Raw genomic sequence first — 18,706 nt, 5'->3', positions numbered from 1 at the left:
GCAAGAACACCCAAAAGTAGAAAGGATCATTTGTTCTCATGATTGCTAAGGAGTTAAAGGTGAAACCAACTATTCTATACCATATGGCACTACATCCTAGTGGCTGAGAATAAAAACTTGGTTCAACTCAGCAGGCTAGCCACAGCAACACTCCTCCAACACTGCCATTCTGCTCCTTGAGCTTTCCATTCCCTTTACTGACTCCTAAAATGTCTTTTCTCCTCTCATCTTCTAAAGCAACAACTTGCATCTCCACAAGTTTAACAATCTCTCCATAGGCGGCATATCAACACCTTTATTGCACTGAGATAACTTCTAATTCCTTATTTTTGACCTTAGTACCTCGGGTGGATTCCAATCTGTTCTCAAACTACCTCCTGGTTATTTTCACCTGAATGTCTGCAAGCTCCTCAAACCCAATATATTTAAAATTCTTTCCAAACTAGCTTCTCCTATCAGCCTTATTTCTGATACTGGATTGTATCTCTCAATCACTCATAATATGGAAGTAGTAAAATGTTTTTAAGAGCAGTTTCTGGAATAAGACTTCCTGGTTTTAACACTTACCAGTTTTGTAACCTTGGCCCTACTTCCTTCATCTGCAAAATGAGGAGCACCCTGCCTCACAGGATTGTTGTGAAGGACAAAAACAGGTAAAGTACATACTTAGAACAGTGTCTGGTGCATAACTGTTCAATAAGTGTTGGCCAGCAACAGCCCTATAACAGAATCATCCTGGACTCCTTTATCCCCTCATAATCACATGAGTCAAATTCTGTTCATCCAACTTCTAATACAGCTCTCCCATGGGGACTCTTCCTTTCTAAACACACCATTATGGTCTAGATCTTCCCTTAATTCAACTATCTACTGGTACTATGTCTTACAGTAGAGATACTATAAAGTAAAATAAGACATACTTCCTGTCTTCAGGAGCTAATAAAAGAGTCAAGTAAAACAATGGCCACAAAAGCACAGAGGGCAAAGTAAATCTTAATGGGAGTGGCGAAGTTAGGAAAAGCTTCCCAGAGAAGATCTGAGGTGAGACTTCTGAAACAATCCTCAAAATTTATCAGGAGCACTGCAATAATCTTTAAACTGGTCCTCCTCACTCCCAGATCCTTGTTAAAGTATGTCCCAATAATCTCTTTCCTGCCTCAAATTTTCCATGGCTTTCCAATTTTACTCATAGCATTCAAAATCTCCACTATTTATCTCAAACCTACCTTTGCATCTCAGCAACTTTTATTCCCTATGCAAGTGCCCTATGCACTGGCTAAATAAGAGACCATTTACGAATCTATTTCCTGGATTTTTCTTTACCTTACCCATCTCTTTATAACCTCTGCTTATTGTTCAAAAGAACACAAATTCTTCTATTCTTCAAGTCTCCTCCTTGCCACCCTCCATTTAACCAGTGGTCACTTCTGTCTCTAAACTTTTAGGTACCTCTGCTTTGTACTATTATGTGTTGACTTTTTTTCACTAAACAGCATGCTCCCCAGTTTGTATAGTCTTACTTAAAGTTTTCTTCCTCAAAGTCAAGCACAAGATCTGCCAAGTGACAGAGCCTCAATATACCTGTTGACCTAACCTGCAGGAACAAGTACGTACCCAACAAAATTAAGTTACACTCCAGTGTCAACATACTATGCTGTCCACTCACTAACAAGTGTATCAACTACCTACTTTAATATCACTCTCCCAAGGCTAACTAAACTAAGGTCTACCTCTCAAAAAACACTTTGTAAGATCACTGACACATGTACCACATATGATAAAGTTAAATAACAAACCTGAAATTATCTTTATTAAAAAAAACAATTTTTTTAATATTTATTTACTTTTGAGAGAGACAGAGCGCGAGTGGGGGAGGGACAGAGAGACAGGGAGACCCAGAATCAGAAGCAGGCTCTAGGCTCTGAGCTGTCAGCACAGAGCCTGACACAGGGCTTGAACCCACAAACCGTGATATCATGACCTGAGCTGAAGTCAGAGGCTTAACGGATTGGATCACTTAGGTACCCCATGAAATGATCTTTAAAATTACATCCAAAACCATATCAATACATGAAAAGTTTTAAGAACATTTTGAATGTCCTGTAATTAGGCCAAACTGAGGAAAGGCCAGTAAAAAATTTTAACTCCTCAAGGAAGAGACATCTAACAGGACCAAACAGCATCAAATGCTACTGGCAAATACCATCTTCCTTTTTGAAAAGTTATTTCAGCAAAATATCTAACACATGGCTGGTCTGCAATAAAATGTTAAAGCTTAATGATAGTATAAGAGACAAGTTATCTATAACATTAGTGTTTTCGAGTTTAATATCCCGTAGCAAGTTTTTGTTTTTAAAAAATGATGCTCTTTGTAAAAAAGTGGTAGAGAGGCAGGAGTCTTCAACTTGCATACCAAATGAGCCTCTCTTTCTAAGGCAAATGAGTATCTTCCATAAGTTTACATTCCAGGAAGAATAAAGCTTCAGGAATAAAAACCAAAAGAAAATTAAAACTGGACTTTCAGAAAACAATCAATCCGATGAGAATTTTTAAAAACTGTATCGAGTCATATTCAAGCACCAGAGCTGCAAATACTCGTTTATAAAGAGCACCAACCAAGAAAATGGAAGTTCATAATTCCACTCTCCCCCCAAAAAAGACAACCTTCCACATTAAACTATCCACCTTATATTTTAAGATAAAGTTACAATCATAACATAATAAAGTTTCACTCTAAACTAAAAATGGCAAACCATGAAGAACATAATTTTCAAGGTTTGTGTTTTGTTTGGAATGTTTTACCATATCAAAACCTTACATATTTTCAGATACCATCAAAAGAATGTACACATGGGGCGCCCCAGTCAGTTAAGCATCCGACTTTGGCTCAGGTCATGATCTCACCCTTCACAAGTTCAAGCCCCATGTAGGGCTCTGTGCTGACAGCTCAGAGCCTGGAGCCTCCTTGGGATTCTGTCTCCCTCTCTCTCTGCCCCTCCCTGGCTCGCATGTGTACTCTCTCTCTCAAAAGAGTGTTAAAAAAAAAAAAAAAGGAACACAGACAGTAATAAATATCTAAGAGCCACAAGCCTTGAATGTAACCTCATTTTACTCATTTTTTTTTATTTTTTTTTTTAATTTTTTTTTCAACATTTATTTATTTTTGGGACAGAGAGAGACAGAGCATGAATGGGGGAGGGGCAGAGAGAGAGGGAGACACAGAATCAGAAACAGGCTCCAGGCTCTGAGCCATCAGCCCAGAGCCTGACGCGGGGTTCGAACTCACGGACCGCGAGATCGTGACCTGGCTGAAGTCGGACGCTTAACCAACTGCGCCACCCAGGCGCCCCGTCATTTTACTCATTTCTTAGAAGCAAAATACTTTTGGGGCACCTGGGAGGCTCAGTTGGTTAAGTGTCGAACTCTTGATTTCGGCTCAGGTCATGATTTCACTGTTTTGTGAGTTGTGAGTTCGAGCCTACATCAGGCTCTGCTCTGACAGTGTGGACACTTGCTTGGGACTCTCTCTCCCCATCTCTCTCTCTCTAGCCCTCCACCACTCATGTGGTCTCTGTCTCTCTCAAAATAAATAAATAAATTTTTTAAAAAATTAAAGAAAAAAAGAAGTTAAAAAAAAAAAGAAGTAAAATACTTTTGTTAATCAGCAATTCTAACAGTTTTCCAAACAATTCAGCAGTAAACGTCGAAGGAAGCCAAGGAAGTCCAAGGAAGTATGCTCTACCTGCTCAATTTACCTAAGCCAATTTTTTACACTATGGCAAAAAAAAAAAAAAAAAAAAAAACCTGTCACAGAGGGAAATAAAAGGGTGCATAATTGCACTATATTAGCAAGTGTAACCAGCACAGGAAATGCAGAAGGAAAGAAAATACCGCATTCTCTGCCTATCCTCATTTTGCTGAACAAGCAAACAAAATCCTTAAAATCAAAATAATACACTAATTTTTGTAAAGTCCAAGGAAATGCGTCTAACAATTTTTCTAAGGAAACAGTTATGGTCTCTCCTCCCAAAATCAAGCTACAACATGGCACCAACACCCCTCTCCTTTAAAGCAGTATTTTCATCTGGTGATAAACAGAAATAAATGCATAGGAAACAATTAAGATACATCAAATAATTTGCCATCAAAATCCTGCATATCGTACATTTTAATTTATTTTTATTGAAGTACAATTGACATGCATATTATTTTCAGATACACCACTTAATAACCACAATAAGCCTAGTTAACATGTTACCATGCATAATTTTTCTTGTAACGAGAACTTTCAAGATCTAGTCTCTTAGAAACTTTCAAATATGCAATACGGTATTATTAACCATAGTCACCATGCTGTACATTCCGTTCCCTTGTACATATTTGAATTAACACTCTCCTCGATGTGTAGAAACATGATTAACAGGCATCCTGAACTATATCAATGGGAATTTAACTACCAAAGAATGACCAAGAAACAGAAGAAGCTGTACGTTCCATCTGTACTATAGAATGGGTCACTCATCTGCTCTGCCAGAGGAAGGAAAACCAAACCACAGAGATCAAGACTAGAAATTCCAAATACTATAGTATTAGCCAAAATGATCTGATACTCTCTCCAATAAATTCAGCACTTGTGTGAGAAATAGAAAGCAGCAATCTGGGCATCATTATATGATAGTTGATGACTTAGATTCTAAAATCTTAGGATTCGAATTTATACGACATTTTGAAAAGTAAGTACTTTCTATTTCCTCTAAGGACAAAAAGGAGAGGGGAAAAAGGAACTAAGGTTTATTATGTACTTTATTGACAGTAATTCACTTAATCCTTACATCAACACTGTAAAAAATAGATTTACATCCATATTACAAATGAGAAAAATGAAGTGCAAGAGTTTAAGCAATTTGCCTTAATAAGACAAATACAATTAATTACCAAGTCATGATTTGAACCCAAAGGTCTTTTGCTTGTCATCAAAATCCATAATCTTTAACTGCATCGTACAGCCCTCCATACTAATGGGAAAAATTACACTGATATCCTTTGAGTCCTGAGATACCCTGATTCCTTTCACAGACATTGGTAGAGAATCTCGTAATAGCATGAACTGATGATAACCTAAAGCAATATATAAACTGAAAAGATATTACTGGAAGATCCAACAATTTACTTATAGAAACAGCTACTCCCTCACAACCATGAGAAGTACTATTTTAGGAGGAAGCCTGAACATACACATTAAAATGTTTTCAATGTATCCAAAACTTCAAATAGGAGATACTTAAAATATGACTTTGAAAACAAACTAAAATCATGAAGCTTATGCTCGAACTATCCCAATAGTTCCCTAACAGCAGGCCTGTTTTTGTGAATCTGTTAGGTGGCCGAGTGATGTACCCAACTATTCCCCTCCACACCGACAGGAAACGTACAGGGGAAGGAAGAAACCGACAAGGAGTAAAAGTGGGATGTAAAACAGCCAAAACTGGTCCTCTAACCATAGTTTCTACAAAATTAAAGGCTGACTGTTAAAGCCATTACTAGTTACAAGCTAATTACAAACATATCCACAAAATGGCACAAAGATTCTATTTATCAGAAACTGATAAAGCAGGTATAAAATGTGCTGGTTATGTTTCTCAGAACTAAGGCTCGCCCCGTCTACCGTAAATTTAATTTCCTAACAACCAACTTATAATCATACACGTCTGCAAGATATAACAGTCCCTAGAACCTTTAAGTGTTGTTACACAACTTACTGCATTGGCATCAAAAGCTTAAGAACTACTTCAGGCAGTACTTACTACTTTTAATATCGTGTTAGACTTGAGAAACTCAAAGCAAAAAAAACAATCAGTGATCGGCCCAAGACGGCAACTAAGACCTGATGCTAACCACCACCTAACTGCTGCTAAACTACTTGCACAGCTCAATGGTTTCACAGTATGTGCACACGTTTCCCTGTTAACTCAAAATCAATTTAATAATCTAAAGTGGCTTCCAAATCTATGGAAGGAGGAACACACAACATGGAGATGCAGGGGATCCCGAGCTCTTGAAAGTGAACCCTCAAAAGGAGCGCTCATTTTATACTTCCTCGTAAGCGATACAAGACCACGTGTAGAGCGTAGCATTAACCTTGGTGAGGCAGCTCTGCAAAGGAGAACTGCTCCCGCCTCTGCACTTCCCACCCCGCGTCCTTCCACCATTGGTCCTCCCCTCACAACTTGCAGCCCTAGATGTTATTTATTCCCTGGAGAGGGTTTGAGGTAAACTGAAGGAAGCCGGAAGCGTGTGAAATCTAGGACCAAAGAACCGAAGACAGGGAGGAAAACACTTAAGCACCGGGAAGAGATTCCCGCCTCTCCCAGGTGCTGTCCGGCGGCCTTAGAGCGCCACAAACAGGGATACAGGGGCGCTTTTTCACGGCTTCAGACCTCAGTTTAAATCCCGGATTTCCCTCCAGTGCCAAACGCAGGCCGAACTACTCACGCCACCCGCCGTGGGCCCGCCAGCCTCCAACCAAATCCAGGCTAGGACTAAGGGGAGACACCAGGCCTCTCAACCTGCGCACCACAGTGCGTCGGCGCCCGGGCCTACCGTAGTGACCAGAACGCGGACTCCCACCCCAATCTCCTCCCGCTGGCCAGAAGAGTCTGTAGGCCCCAGATGACAGTGATAAACTCACTGACTTATGAAGTCCTCTAAGAAATTACCTTCGAACTGGCCTTCTGAGATCCGCCTGGCGTTTTGTCCGCCATCTTGAGTTTTGCCCCTCCTTCGGCGGCCGCAGCAGCACGGGCGAGTCGAACGCCGAAACAGCGGATCTCAGCGGAGCCCGCCAGAGGCGCCTTCAAGGCTGAATAGTCGACTGCCGAGATAGGGAATTCGGGCGGAGCTGTGCCACCTGACTTCCGGTGTCAGTAATTTCCCCGGCCCCGCCCACTCCGCTGAATTTTGTGAGTTTCGGTTGCCTGTCGTATATCGCGGTCCAGGAATTTAGAGAGTCTCCTTTTTTTAACTTTCAGGGCTGGCTGATACTTCATTTGTCTTCCAGGCGCCAGCCCTTAGTAGGTGCGAGCCAGTTGAATTTCGTGGGTGAGGAGGGAACGGCTCCTTAAAGAAGATGTGCACTGGTCAGCTAGGGAGCTGACTGGGGGGCCAGGGGGATCTCGCATTTCTTGGCCAAAGACGGTGTTTGCGCCACCTCTGGAGCTTACACCACAGTGCGAAAGGCAAACTTGGAATTTGCACGTTACTTTCAGATAGAACGGTACCTGGAAAGCGAAGAAAAAGAGCATTTAACTCAAACTGAGAATCTGGCAGTGGAGTTATCCCATAGACTGTTGGAGGTATCTACAATTGGGTACACGCAGAGAAAGGCAAAGTGAGAGAAAAGCATAAGTAGACAGAATTCTAAATCTAGTATACATGTAAGCTGTGTGTCATTTAAAATTACATTTCATGGGGGCGCCTGGGTGGTTGAGTCCGTTAAGCACACGACTTGGTTTCTTTGGCTCAGGTCATGATTTGGGGGTTTTGCAAGTTCAAGCCCGAGTAGCTCTGCGCTGACAGCGAGAGCCTGCTTGGGATTCTCTGTCTCCCACTCTCTCTGCCCCCTTCAAAATAAATAAACTTCAAAAAAAAATTAAAAATAAAATATTTCATGGTTTAGTATTCTTTTCCTTTTTAATCACAAATGGATGGAGAGGAGACCATAAACTTTTCTGTACTTAATATCTTTTTAAAGTTCTTTTTTTTTTTAAGTTTATTTATTTACTTTGAAAGAGCGTGTGTGCACAAGTGGAGGAGGGGGAGAGAGAGAGAAAGAGAAAGAGAGAATCCCAAGCAGGCTCTACACCATTAGCACGGAAGCTGATGCGGGCCTCGAACTCACAAACCGTGAGATCATGACCTGAACAGAAATCAAGAGTAGGATGCTTAACGGACTCCACCACCCACGTGCCTCCTTTCTTTAAGTTCTTAATAGGATCTGTATTCAAAGAAGGAAAACTTGCTTGAGAAGGTCATGCCTGAACCCAGCCAGTCAAGAAAAATGGAAAGGGCATTCCAGGCAGAGGGAGTAGTTGAAATAAAAGCCTGGTGACATGAATCAGTACAGCCCGTTGTGTAGCCACCATAAGCAGTCAAGTTTTATTAGAAGAGGTATAGAGAGGGTTGTGGCTGGAGAGATGAGTGGGAGCAATTTCACATAGGTCCCTGAAGCGAGCAGCATGCTTAGGAGTTAGAATTCTAGTCTGAAGATGAAGAATGGGCTTCAGTAGGGTTAGGTAGGGCTGTGGTGTCAGATTTTAAGTTTTAAAAAATTGCTCTTAGGACTGCAGGAAGGGAAGAAGGAGTCATCACTTTCTCTCCTTAATTCATTTACTTGAAATACTTTTGAGCCCCATTTTGTGTACAAAATCCTGCCCAAAGTTTTGAGAGGTTTACAGAGACAAGTAAAAATCACTGTCTTCATATGATTTTAAAACTTAATTAATGACGAATGGGAGAGAGAAAGAGCAGAATTAAACTGATGCCACAAGGAAGGATCAATAGTTGTGGGAACTTTGAAAGCAGTAATTCTGAGAGTAAGGGTGCTGTAAAGAGATGGGGAGGTTTCACAAAGAAGGTAACATTTGAGCCAACTCTGAAGAAGTAAAATTTTGTCTGCTGGTTGGTGTTGGGGGGAGAGGGAAGGGAGGTTGGTAGGGTGCATGAGGGAAGCACTGAGAACAGGATCTGACCCATGGCAGGCCTCAGGAAAGATTAACTGTCGTATAGCTGGGCACTGAGGGATCAGCAGGCTAGAGCTCCTGTTCTGGGTGGGCGAATGGGGGTGGCAGAACACACAGTAAATAAATGAGCAAACAAGACATGATCAGAAAGTGAAAAGTGCTATGCCTTGAAATTAAATTGGAATGATTTGCAACCTCCAGTCCAATTGAATTTATTTCCAATCTCGGGTTTTGTCACACTTTTTTAATTCTGGGCTTCTACTTCCCCCACCCTCACCCTGGCCTCTAATTGAAAGTGAATCAATTTTACACTCTTACTGAAGATGTCACTTCCTCCAGGAAGTCTCACAGACCTCCCTTCCCCATCAAGCCTAAGATAGAGACTCTGCTTCTGTTTCCATAAGAATCTATACTTTCCCACCCCAAATGCTCATCACACTTAATTGGTTACAGTCTAGGGTTAGAAAGTGAAATCAGCTGAAATGAAAGAAGGATTCGAATTGGCTGTAGCTCATCATGTTCTGACATGCTGCAGGCTGACTTTATCACTATAAAGTGAATAACTGCATGCTGTTCATTAAAATCCTCAAAGTTCTTCTCACAAAAATAATTTTTGCCAAATTTCTATTCCTAAAGAGTTAGAAGTAAGGGAACACAGACCTCCTCCTTCTCTTCTGTTTCATACAGTAAGATCCCAGAAGAAGCCAGACAAATGTGACCTGACAGGAAGTAATACATAGGCCTTTATTAAGGCCTAATTACACTTTAAAAAACTCACAATCATGGTTATGAGCAAAGTTGTCCTCCACACATATATGTCATGAAATTGGCCCTATTACTCAAACCACAAATTAAAGAGGATGACAGCATGAATCATACAAATGGAATTTTACAGAATCTGAAATTTTTAGATTCACAATTACTATTGCCAAGGGACAACACATAACTGGTAAGAAAATCATAGAATTTACTACAATTAGTACTACTTTTTTACAATCTCACTAAAACCAGGCTCTTTGTCTCTGGCTGTTGTGTTGGGTCTCTAGTCCCACACCTGTCATCTGTTCTCCCTGCAGCTGTGTTCAACAGAGATTCCAAAATAGTGCCAGATGCCGTCCACAGAGGTGTTTTATTTGGTTCAACCAAGGAGATTTTTTCTTTGAAATTTGAGCTAGCATTTTCAAATTGGGAGATTTTATTCTTTTATACTCAGGGTTTCCAGCTTTTCTTGAAAAATGGGAGTCTGGCAACAATTCAGTGGAGGTGAGCCACAAGGGCCTTCTGGAAAGGGAGCCGCACACTGTAATTCACCATGCCTTCACCACACACACATACACACGCACACACACACACACTGTAGACAAATGCCCCACACCTGACCTGCTTGTAGGCATTTGAGTTTTCTAATCCTCATGCACAATTTAAGTCTTACTATTTGTGATAAACAAAACGTTTACTACTCCCTCCCCCAGCACCAATGAGAATGACTTATCCATTAAGTACAAAAGGCTTAGTGCCTAGGACCTCCCAAATGTTAAATTTCTTTTAAAACAAGGCGGGGGGGGGGGGGGGGGGGGGGCGGGTAGTAGATTGGAGAGGCTGAAACAAAAGCAGCATTTACCACTGCACACAATGAAAGAGATCTTACAAACGATTGCCCCAAAGCCAAAATCTGCCGCAGGGTGCCAGTGGACTGCTCCTACTTAGTGGCACTTTCATTCTCCGGAATTTTTCAAGCAGCTTCTCCCTCCTGTCTAGACTTCAGGATAGAGTCGGATGAAAGCACAATCCCATCCATTTGTTTATTTGGCAGTTATTGAATTTCTAGCATGTGCCAGGCTTTGAAAAAAGAAGAGGGAGAAAAGAACAGCTAAAATCAGACTTAGCTCTTCTGTTAAGAGACATCCCAGCTGCTTCTAGGAATAGTCAGGGAATAGCCTTCAAGGAGGGTGTGTTCTGTGTGAAATTAAAGATTCTTTCTGTTAAACTTGATTGTCTGCCCCACTTGAGCATGCTAGCCTGACAAGATTTCAGTGGTAATAGCAGGTTCTCCCTTTTCTACCCTCCCCCACCAACTTACTTACTGATGGTATCTAGAATTCTTTTGACAATAGTAATTAGCAGTGGCTTTTTTTTTTTTTTTTTTTTTTAGCAGTGGTATATTTTTTTAAACTAAAAATGCCTGGGGCGCCTGAGTGAGTTTGTGAGTTTGAGCCCTGCATCAGGTTCTGCTGACTGCTCAGAGCTTGAAGCCTGTTCAGATTCTGTGTCTCCATCTCTCTCTGCCCCTTGCTCATGCACTCTTTCTCTCAAAAATAAATAAACATCAAAAAAAATTTTTTTAACTAAAAATGCCTAAGAAATAAAAGATATGTATAAATGGTGTCAACAAGCATATAGCCCAAGAATGGGCTCGTGACACTTACAAGATAATAAAAATTGCTATTTTAGCTATGATCCTGGTGAGAAGATTACCATTAGCATTCTACCATGTAGCAATTGTTTTATCAACAAGAAAACCTATGATGATCTAGATGGGGTATCCTAGAAATGGTGTTCCTCAGTGAGTGACTGCATATGTGTGTACATGGGTGTTTGTGGCAAAACTGTACTGACGGTGCCCATGGCAAGTTGAGACAACTAGCAAAGGGCAACATCTCCAGGGAGTCCTCACTGACTATGACCTGGTAGTCCAAGCATTGGCTTGGAACACAAGGAGATCAGGCTTCAACTTATGACCTGCCTTCTGCTGGGGGGAAGCCTACATATCCCCACGAAGACTGAAATCCTAAAGACAACACCAAGTAATATAAAGACTGAGTGAAGAATGAAGTTATGAAGAGAAAATGAAACAAGATTATTTCCCTTATCAATTTCACTTGGTTGCCAATAACAGAAGTCCAACTGTAGTGGTCTTAAACACGAAAGGCTTTACTGTTACCATGGTAAGTCTTCTATCAAAGAATATGGCATACTTTTCTTCTTTTTCAAGTTTTGTTCTGTTTCCTTCATATCTGCTTTGTATATTTCTTATTATTTTATTCTAATTTGTTTTATCTTTTCTGTTGTTACCGCAAATAGATTGTTTTTCCATTATGTATATATGTCCTAAGTAATCGTTATTCATATGGTGATTACCATACATAAATGTTGTGTCCAGTCACTTTGCTGAATTCCTTTATTATTTGTATAGTTTTTCTGTCTTAGTCTTTTAGGTATACAATCATATCATTTGTAAATAATTGCAAGTTTACCTCCTCTTGTCCCTTCCCTCCCCCATCTTTTTGTTTTTTTCTTGTGTAATAACACAAGAGAAGCCAGTACCTCCAGAATAATAAGGTAAGAGTGGCGCTAATGGATATCCTTGTCTGGTTCCTGACTTTAATGAGAATGCTTTTAGTGTTCTTATCAGGAAGAGGCTAACTTTTGGGTTGTGAGTTGAATTCTATACAATTTTTTTAGCTAACCATGGAACTGAAAATACAGAATTTTAAATTCTCATAGAAGAGCTGAGGACTCTGAGGATATGCTAAACAATGCCAATGGTGAGACAAGATGGTTAGAGAAACACTTATAGGCTTGTGTTAAGAAAACCCAGCACATCTCAATGACTTAGAAAAATAAGGGAACAAAGTAGAAATGTTCTGCTCTGTGCAGCAGAAAGAATGGGCAGCCAGGAAGGGCAAACTGGAGGGAGGACATGTAGAAATCTATGTTAGTTTCCTGCTGCTGATGTAACAAATTACCACAAATTTAGTGGCTTATAGCAGCAACACAAATGTATTATCTTATGGTTCTGGAGGTCAGAAGTCTAAAATGTGCCTGCATGCCTGTGTTCATTTGGAGACTCTAGAGAATCCTTTTCCTTGCCTTTTCCAGCTTCTAGACTTCACCTACATTCCCTGGCCTTCTTCTCCGTCTTCAAAGCCAGCAGCATAACATCTTTTCTCCTCTCTGACCTCTGCTTCCATCATTGTTATCTTCTGTCCGACTCTAATTCTACTGCCTCCCTGTTATAAGGTCCCTTGTGATTACTCTGGGCCCACGATGACAATCCAGTATAATCTCCCCATCTCAATAGCCTTAACTTGATCACATCCACAAGTCCGTTTACCATGTAAATTAACATGCTTGCAGATTCTGGGAATTAGGATGCAACCCTCTTTGGAGGGTTATTATTCAGTCCACCACAGGATCTAAAGTGAACTTTCTGCTTCTGTATTTTGTCCCCTGGCTGGCAGGCACAGCTTTGATTCCATCAGATCCCATGGGAAGGGTCATAATAAATACAGTCATCTCAAACCAACTGAGTTCTGAAATTGTTACTGGGGAATTCAGTGGGTATGGTTCCAGCGAAGAAGGGTAAGACAGGTCTCTATTGTCAAGGACTTAACAGGGCATAAAGGGGACAAATGTGTCACAATAGGAGTGTCATAAGTGAGGACTGAAATTTTACCCTGTTGTATTTGCTGCTATATCTGCAGTACCTAGAACAGAGTAAGCACCATGCAGGTACTCACTGAGTATTTGTTAATGAATGAAATCTTTATCAGAGGTAGTTTAGGAGAGCTTAGAAGATTGGCACTGCAGAAAAGGAGAGGGAAGACCTCATTAAGGGTGCTGTACACTTTTGGGCGCATCTGTCTCAATTTCAAGACTTCAACTCTGGGACAAACTCCCAGGAGTTAACTAGAAGTTGCTCAGAGAGGAGAATGAGGACCTTAACAAAATGTTGTCTTATTTTTTTTTTAATTTTTTTTAACGTTTATTTATTTTTGAGACAGAGAGAGACAGAGCATGAGTGGGGGAGGGGCAGAGAGAGAGGGAGACACAGAATCTGAAACAGGCTCCAGGCTCTGAGCTGTCAGCACAGAGCCCGACGTGGGGCTCGAACTCACGGACCGTGAGATCATGACCTGAGCCGAAGTTGGCCGCTTAACCGACTGAGCCACCTAGGCGCCCCAATGTTGTCTTATTTTAAGAAAATGAAAATTTTATTATTTGATCAGACTTAAAAGTCTCCCTTCGTGTACAAATTTTGAAATAATACAACTCTCCTCTCATCCCCAATTAAAAAACAATTTTCAAGAATTGTGTGATTTCTACACAGGCAGTCTCAATGGACTATGAACATCATTTACTGTTTTGCCACCTGGTGGCGCTGCTGCAGCCGATAAACAAAATACCCACCATCCTTTGTAGGTATCCCGTGAACATATAGGGAACCTCTGTAATATTGGTGTTCTTGTCACATTTGCTGTTACAATGAAAAATCTTTCTAATACCCTGTTGTGGTCCACCAAGCTTTCACTGAACAATTGTGCTAGTGCTGTTGCTAAAAAATGTGCTAAAAAATAATTTAGAAGGGGAAGTTAAATGTGATAAAACCATGGTATACTGTGTTATTTGGGGGAGAACAGTTCACTAGATATTAGAGATAACAAAAATATTAGAGACAACATTAGAGATAATATCTTTACAGTGAGGTTTGCTCTGCTTCTCTAGGAAGGCAGGAGCAGGGCTGAATCCCAACACCTATTTTCATGCTTGGCACACAGTAGGCAAACAATATATATTTGTCAAATAAATAATAAATAAACATGACAGATGGCCACCTTATATAGCTCCCAACCAAATATCCATCCTCTCAGTTTTACCCCTACACGGATACCAACAAAAAGTTCCTGAAACCAAATTCTAAAATCACAGCAATGAGTTTCTGAATAGTTCAGCTCAGGTTAGCTGCTCATTTTGGTTAATCAACTATGCTAAGGAAAATAATGCCACAAAAGACAAATGGCTCCCAGAGACTTACCATGGGATGAATGAAGATTTGGAGGAGAGAGGAGCACCTGGATGGCTCAGTCAGTTGAGCATCCTGACTTTTTTTTTTAATTATTTTTTTTAATGTTTATTTTTGAGAGAGATAAAGAGAGACAGAACGTGAGCAGGGAAGGGGCAGAGAGAGGGAGACAGAATCCGAAGCAGGCTCCAGGCTCCAAGCTGTCAGCACAGAGCTCAATGCTGGGCTCAAAATCACGATCTGTGAGATCATCACCTGAGTGAAGTCGGTCACCCAACTGACTGAGCCACCCAGGTGCCCCGCATCCTGAATCTTTATTTCAGCTCAGGTCATGATCTCACAGTTGGTGAGATCAAGCCCTGCATCGGGCTGTAGACTGACAGCACAGAGCTTGCTTTGGATTCTCACTCTCCTCTCTCTCTGCCCCTTCCCTTTGAATGCATGCTATCTCTCTCGAAATAAATAAATAAATAAATAAATATTAAAAAAAAAAAGATCTGGAGGTTGGTGGGGGAGTGGGGGTGGGATGTGTGAACCAAAGTTTACTGTGTATGAATAATAGGTGTCAAATAAATATACAATTATTTTTCAAGTGTGTGGAGATGCTGCTGTAATTGACAGGACACAATTTGCTTTACTGTGGTCAAATACACATAACATAAAACTTGCCATTTTAACCATTTTTAAGTGTACAATTTAGTGGCATTAAGTACATTCACAGTGGGCAAACTATCACCACCATCCATCTTCAGAACGTTTTCATCTTCCCAAACTGAAACTCTGTATCCATTAAATAATAACTCCACAATCATTCCTCCCCTTGACTACTCTAGGTACCTCATAGAAGTGAAATCATACAGCATTGGTCCTTTTGTGACAGGCTTATTTCACTTAGCACAATGTCTTCAAGGTTCATCTGTGATGTAGCATGTGTCAGAAGTTCCTTCCTTCTCAAGGCTGAATAATATTCCATTATATGTCTAGACAACGATTTGTTTGGCCGTTCATCCGTTGAGGGACATTTGGATTGTTTCCAGTGTTTGGGTATCGTGTATAATGCTGCTACAAAGATTGTCAAAGCATCCTTAAATTCACAACAGCTCTTTGTCATTATGCTTACTCTCAATCAGTGGTCCTAAAAGTACACGGACTACCATGTGGGGATCAGCAGAAAAACTGGCACTGTGAGTATCTTCATGCTTGATAACTTTAGAGTCTTAGAACAGGAGTATGTAAAGAGGAGAGGAATCAGTGTGGTGGTACATCGGAAAATCAACTGCAGAGAAGAAGGAATGATGCAAAATAGTCACCAGCCAGGAGAAGAGCAGACTTAAGGAAGCTATCAGAACTGTTTACAATGAACAAAGACTTTTCCCCTTTGCTCCTTAAGGCAGATGAGGAGGCACTGAACAGAGAGGCACAGAACAAAAGATTTCTGACTTCAACTCCGTGTTCAAAATAATCTTTAATTTCTATAACTGTTGAACAATGCAACAATCTACTTTAATGAAATAAGCATTTCTCTGTGAAAATACACAGACAGAAGCTGATTGATTGTAGAAAGGAGGAGGAGGTTGAAGGAGAGTTATATCTGGGCTCTAAGGCATCTTAATACCCCTACATTCTCTGTCTTTCTAATGCTTGAAACATCGGCAGAAAAGACGAAAGTGACCAAAGCTGTAGAGTTGCCAAAGTAAATAATTATTCAGTGTATACTTGGTTTGATAGTTATTGGTGTCATGTCCTCCAGATGAAGTTTGAATCTGATAAGCTAACTGTTGAGTGCTTTCAGAAATCCACATAATCTTAGAGGAAGACATTATCTGGGATTATAGTGACAGGAGCCAGAACAGATTATCAGGGACACTGAGACCTAAACCAGGAGTCCCTGCCCTTTTTGTATAATATACTGGGAAAATACCCTGGTAAATCCAGATCAAATTAAACAAATAGCAGAGCCTTGTTACATTTTCATTCAATAAAAATCAGTGACTCAATTTGTTCTGTTCATTAAACATCGGTTTTTAGTTTTTCTTCCATGATTTCTCTTTTTGTTTTTCATTAAAACTTGTTGGGGGGGGGGGGGCACCTGGGTGTCTCAGTTGGTTGGGCGTCCGACTTCTGCTCAGGTCATGATCTCAAGGTTTGTGAGTTCGAGCCCCACGTTGGGCTCACTGCTGTCAGTGCAGAGCCCACTTCAGATCCTCTGTCTGCCTCTCTCTGCCCCTCCCCCGCTTTCACTCTCTCAAAAATAAATAAAACATTAACAAAAAAAACTTGTGGGAAAAATGCCTCAAGAAGCTGTGGAGAAGTAGACAATTCTCATACTTCGGGGCTGGAAAATAAATAGGTACAAGCTCCCCATAGTTAGCAACGTGAAATGTACATCCCCTTTGACCCAGCAATTCCACTTCTAGGAATTTACCTTCCAGATGCATTCTCACACTGGTAAAGAATGTGTGCAGCAAAAGATCAAAGACAGCCTGTCAATAAAGGGTTGTTTAATAAAAGTATGGCACATCCAAAATATATTCAGTATAGAGTCAGGACTGAAATGCTATGCCGTTGCTAGAATGAAGGAGATCTTTATGGAGTGACTTGGAAATTGCTTCAAATACACTATTGCATGACAAAAGCAAGGCAGGAAACACTTTTGTGCTTAAAAACAAAGACTTCTTTAGGTAGAAATATAGTATACACATGTGCCCAAGCAGCTTCTAAGTTGACCCTAATGATCTCCAACCCCCAGCAATAATGACCTCCCTATGTAATCCCCTTCCCATGAGATTGGGTTCAACCTAGTGAGTGATGTGCTTCTAATGAACAGCAAAAGTGAGAGGATGTCACTGCTGATGCTCGGTTATAAACAAAAACTTTGGCTTCTTGTCTTCATAGACTTTTCTGCTTCTTAGCTGTTTGCTCTGATCAAGCCAACTGCCATGCTGTGAGGTGCCCTCTGCAGAAGAAGCCCATGGGGCAAGAAACTGAGGGAAGCCTCAGGCCAAAAACTAGTGAAGAAATCAGGCCATCAGCCCAACAGCCTCTGACAAACTCAATCCTGCCAACAACCCCTTGAATGAACTTGAAAGCAGATCCTCCTGAGTGGAGCTATGACATGACTACAGGCCCCCCTGACAGCTCAGCCACGACCTTGTAAGAGACTCTGAGCCAGAGGCCCCACTAAGCCACAGGATTCCTGACCACAGATTATGTGGTATAATAAATGTTCATTGTTTGAATCCACTAAATTTGAGGGTAATTTGTTGCACAGCAGTAGATAACTAATACAAGATGTAATGTGGGTTCAAGCATATATACAATATATTTCTTTAAAAATTGGCCACTGTGGGAGTGCCTGGGTAGCTCAGTCAATTAAGCCTCCAACTCTTGATTTCAGCTCAGGTCATGATCTCATTGCTTGTGAGTTTGAACCCTGTGTCAGGCTCTGTGCTAACAGTACAGAGCCTACTTGGGATTCTCTCTCTCTCTCCCTCTCTCTCTCTCCCTCTCTCCCTTTCTCTCTCTCCCTCCCCCACCTCAAAATAAATAACTTAAAAAAAATTGGCCACTGTACTTGCCCCTGAGGAGGAAATGTAAAATTCTGGGTATCAAAGGTAGGAGGAAACTTACTTTTTACCGTATGCCCTTTGGTCTATTTGAATATACTGTTTATTCAACAAACAAACAGAGACAAATAATAACACTTAATATCCTCCAATAAATGATAATCCCAAAGGCCCATTTCGAAAATTCTCATACAAATTTTTTTTCCTATATCTACATACATTAGATACTCACAAAGAAGTTGTTCATACTTCTTTAACCTGGGCACATATCACATCACGTCACATTAAAAACAGAGACTCTTTCCTTTCACACTTTTTTTGGAGTCATGGGGAAAATGCCTTCTTTTCGACCTCCTTGTCAGCCCCTCCTGGTCTGACTCCCCTGTGCTCCAGCCACTCTAAGATTCTGGTTCCTGCATTAGGCTCTGTTTTTCCCAGTCTCTCTCCCTTAACTCACACCTCCTCTTAATTTGGAATACTTTTCCTCCCAGGCCCCTCCCCTGACTAATTACTATACAAAATACAAGACTCAACTCCAGGCTCCTCCTCTGACACCCACAGCCCACTCCTGTCCCACCCCAGCTCTTGCCAACTCCCTC

General features: G+C 40.9%; 1 protein-coding gene across 2 annotated transcripts in view; it reads right to left on the bottom strand.

Annotated features, from left to right (window-relative positions):
- U2SURP (U2 snRNP associated SURP domain containing) overlaps positions 1-6,912 on the bottom strand; it is a 56,422-nt gene extending 49,510 nt beyond the window's left edge. Inside the window, exon 1 of one of the 2 annotated variants that reach the window (XM_040480396.1) lies at positions 6,717-6,912. In XM_040480396.1, coding sequence (XP_040336330.1) covers positions 6,717-6,761 — 45 coding nt within the window. In that variant the 5' untranslated portion in view covers positions 6,762-6,912. The remainder of the gene's footprint in view (positions 1-6,716) is intronic. The other variant, XM_040480395.1, reaches the window with a different exon arrangement.
- Between the last annotated feature and the right edge of the window lie 11,794 nt (positions 6,913-18,706).

This window comes from Herpailurus yagouaroundi, unplaced genomic scaffold (assembly GCF_014898765.1).
Source record: "Herpailurus yagouaroundi ecotype Mexico unplaced genomic scaffold, PumYag 159, whole genome shotgun sequence".
Classification (NCBI taxonomy): domain Eukaryota; kingdom Metazoa; phylum Chordata; class Mammalia; order Carnivora; family Felidae; genus Herpailurus; species Herpailurus yagouaroundi.
Note: the sequence above shows the minus strand (reverse complement) of the source record. Positions and strands in the feature narration are given on the sequence as shown.